We start from the raw sequence: 3,181 nt of genomic DNA, 5'->3' as shown, positions 1-3,181 counted from the left end.
TATATGTATGCATTTAAAACAGTTTATATAATGTGTTTCTTATTGTTTTTCATAACACAAAACACCAGAATGTACCGGACGTTTCGAGATAAAAAATATATATATATGTTAATGGAAGCCTGTTTGGGCGGAGAGCTGTGGTCAATCTTAAGAGACAAGTAAGTGATAGCTAATTTTATTGCATGTTGTCTTCAACGATCTGCAAGCCATTTGAGTTTATAGTAAAACCGAAGTGATTCCATAATTGAGAGTTCGAATGAAAGGAATGACTGTTTACAACTGAAATGGCGAATGCCTTTGTGTGTTAAATAATGTTTTTAAATATTTGAAATTAATTCTAAATTTTAAAATTTAGTTTTGGAAGCTAACCTTAGAAAATGAGCGAATAATACTTGCTTTGAACATCATATCGATTCTGTAATGATTTCCGATAGAGATAGAAATATTTACAATAAAATAAAAATTAAATCAAAGAATATTTACTTTTAACCATTTAAGTGCTTGGTTGATCTTACCAGAATCAACTTTGATATCCAACCCGAAAATCGATAAAAGTGTAAAAAGAGTAGTTTGTGTTCCTCCTGAGAATATTGCGCTTGCATGCAATTATTGGCGCTGAGAGGATGATGATGATGATGATGACGATGACGACGATGATGATGATGATGATGACGATGACGATGATGATGATGATTATGATGATGATGATGATGATGAGGATGATGATGATATCGATGTTGATAATAATAATAATAATAATAATAACAACAACAACAACAACAATAATAATAATAATAATAATAATAATAATAATAATAATAATAATAATAATAATAATAACAACAATAATAATAATTTGTTTCATATTTTGGTACAAGGCCACCAATGTCGAGAGGAGGGGATTAGTCGACTGGCACTTTATTTTATTGATCTCAGAGGGATAAAAGGCAGAATTGCCCCGGCGGAATTTGAACTCAGAATGTAATGAGAGAGAGAGAGAGAGAGGGGAGAGAGAGAGAGAGAGAGAGAGAGAGAGAGAGAGAGAGAGAGAGAGAGAGAAAACAGTCGGTAGAAATTTTGTCGTCGACAACAGCAGAAGCGACAACAACAGTGTGCATACGTGTATCGTTTCGAGTGTAAATAGGAACAGACTTTTGCTAATGTGTTTTTCCAACAGCAAAGCCTTCGATATGAAACATTTTTTCGAGGAGTAAAAGTATTGATGATATTTTTCCACTAAACTGGAGCTTGCTTTCCACAAGTAATTATAGATGGAGGAATTACAGAGGAATTATAGAAGGAGTAATTGTAAGAGGGAGGAAAAAAATGAAGAAAATTAACGTACCCCTGTATCACGAAAGACACAACGGATTTTCTGATCTCACCCAAGCTTGTATTGAAAACGACCCTGGCAGATATTTTAAGTAAAATATTCTCCACTGGGAGAAGAGGGGAATATATAGCAGTATATGCGCCATTTTTAAACCTGAAGAGAGGGCAAAAGTCCAAACACAAATACCTCATGAGACACTTGCCTACAAGAATGAGAAGCGCAAGTGTTACCGTCAAGGACACAGATGACGATGTCAACTCTGTCGACCCCTTGGCAGTAATCATCTTTGCGGCACAATATGAACGAGTGGTAAGCACAGATGTGACATTCGGCGATATGAGGTTGGGTAAGATTCCCATGGACATTCAACTCCTCCTGAATCCGCAAGACTACAAAGCAATGCCAAAACTGTTTTCTGCAGACCATGTTTCTATGCAAGACCATGTTTCTAGGGACCGTGGCACCACGCGCATAAAAAAATCTCAGTAAAGGGCGTTATTTATAATTCAATTATTGCATAAATAGTAACCGCCCCCACGTATATATTACGCATATAATGCAAAAAATATAATACGCATATAATGCAAAAATACCCTGAAGACTGCGATAATCAATAAAATAGAAATAAAATTGAAAAATTTGTTCTTTTTGTGCGGTCCGGTACCAAATGACTCACAGCTGGGTATTGGTCTGCGGCCCGGTGGTTGGTGGACGCTGTAAAGGAAGACCTTAAAGCACAGCATCCAGATAGGTGACCTAGATGCTACATATGTGGAAGCATTACTCATCTAAAAGCTTTCTGCGCAGGAAGTTGAAAAGAACGAAAGCAACAACAACAAATAATGGAGCTTGTCGGTTTATGACAGTAACAGACACTATGATGCAATCTTTAATGAATTCACCTTCTGTAAAGGTTTATTATACATAATAATTTAATGGGCAATAATGTAGCTAACGTTAGTAATATGATCATTAGTAAAGAAAAAGTTTTCCATAATATATATATTTTTTACTTCATTTGAATTATCAATTCAACAGCTTTTTCCTTTTTTTTTCTTTCGGCTGAAAAATATTCTTTTGCATGTCTGGTATCAAAGTGAATCTTCGTTGACATCTGATACAAATTGATTTACCATTTATGTCAGCGAAAGAATATTAATAATTTCCACTCTTCCTCGAACACTGGAAATTCGTCTGACACATTCCTTTTTTATTATCTCTTCAACGCATCTTCAGATTCGTTAAAAAGAAGGGTATACATACAAATATACACAGACACAGACACAGACACAGACAGACACACACACATATATGTACATACATGTATATATATGTATATATATATGTATATATATATATATATATACCTACACATAATACATATATGTGTGTGTATATTTGCATATATAAGTATGTATGTATGCATATCGATTTATGTATAAATGCTTATATATATATATATGTATTATGTATGTATATATATATATATATTCATAAATGTGTGTGTATGTGTGTGTGTGTGTGTGTGCGTGTGTGTCTGTGTGTGCGTGTGCGTGTGTAAATCTGAAATCGCATATAAGTTGTTTAGAAATCGATATAGCATACAAAGAAATATAATAATATAAGCCGAGTATAAAATGCCGTAGGCTACACTTCTCGTACGTTATCACGTGAAAACTGATTGAAAAGCGAGCAGGCGGGAAGTAAGGGCGCCACTCAGAAAATATGAGGAAAGACAAAAAAAAAAAGAGAAAAAAAAAAACGGAAAAGGAGTTAGGGAGACAATATTTGAGAAAGACAAACTAGATATTAAAACAAAACCTAAAAAATAAGATAATTATAAAAAAA

The 3,181-nt window shown here is 34.0% G+C and overlaps 1 protein-coding gene across 1 annotated transcript in view; it reads left to right on the top strand.

Annotated features, from left to right (window-relative positions):
- The window catches only part of LOC106867991 (cGMP-dependent protein kinase, isozyme 1), a 59,436-nt gene that overhangs the window by 49,049 nt on the left and 7,206 nt on the right, over nt 1–3,181 (top strand). Inside the window, exon 11 of the mRNA XM_052976621.1 lies at nt 69–158. Within this exon, the coding sequence (XP_052832581.1) occupies nt 69–158 (90 nt within the window). The remainder of the gene's footprint in view (nt 1–68; nt 159–3,181) is intronic.

Source organism: Octopus bimaculoides, chromosome 25 (assembly GCF_001194135.2).
Source record: "Octopus bimaculoides isolate UCB-OBI-ISO-001 chromosome 25, ASM119413v2, whole genome shotgun sequence".
Lineage (NCBI taxonomy): Eukaryota > Metazoa > Mollusca > Cephalopoda > Octopoda > Octopodidae > Octopus > Octopus bimaculoides.
The sequence above is the reverse complement of the archived record's forward strand: the minus strand, read 5'-3'. Positions and strand labels throughout refer to the sequence as shown.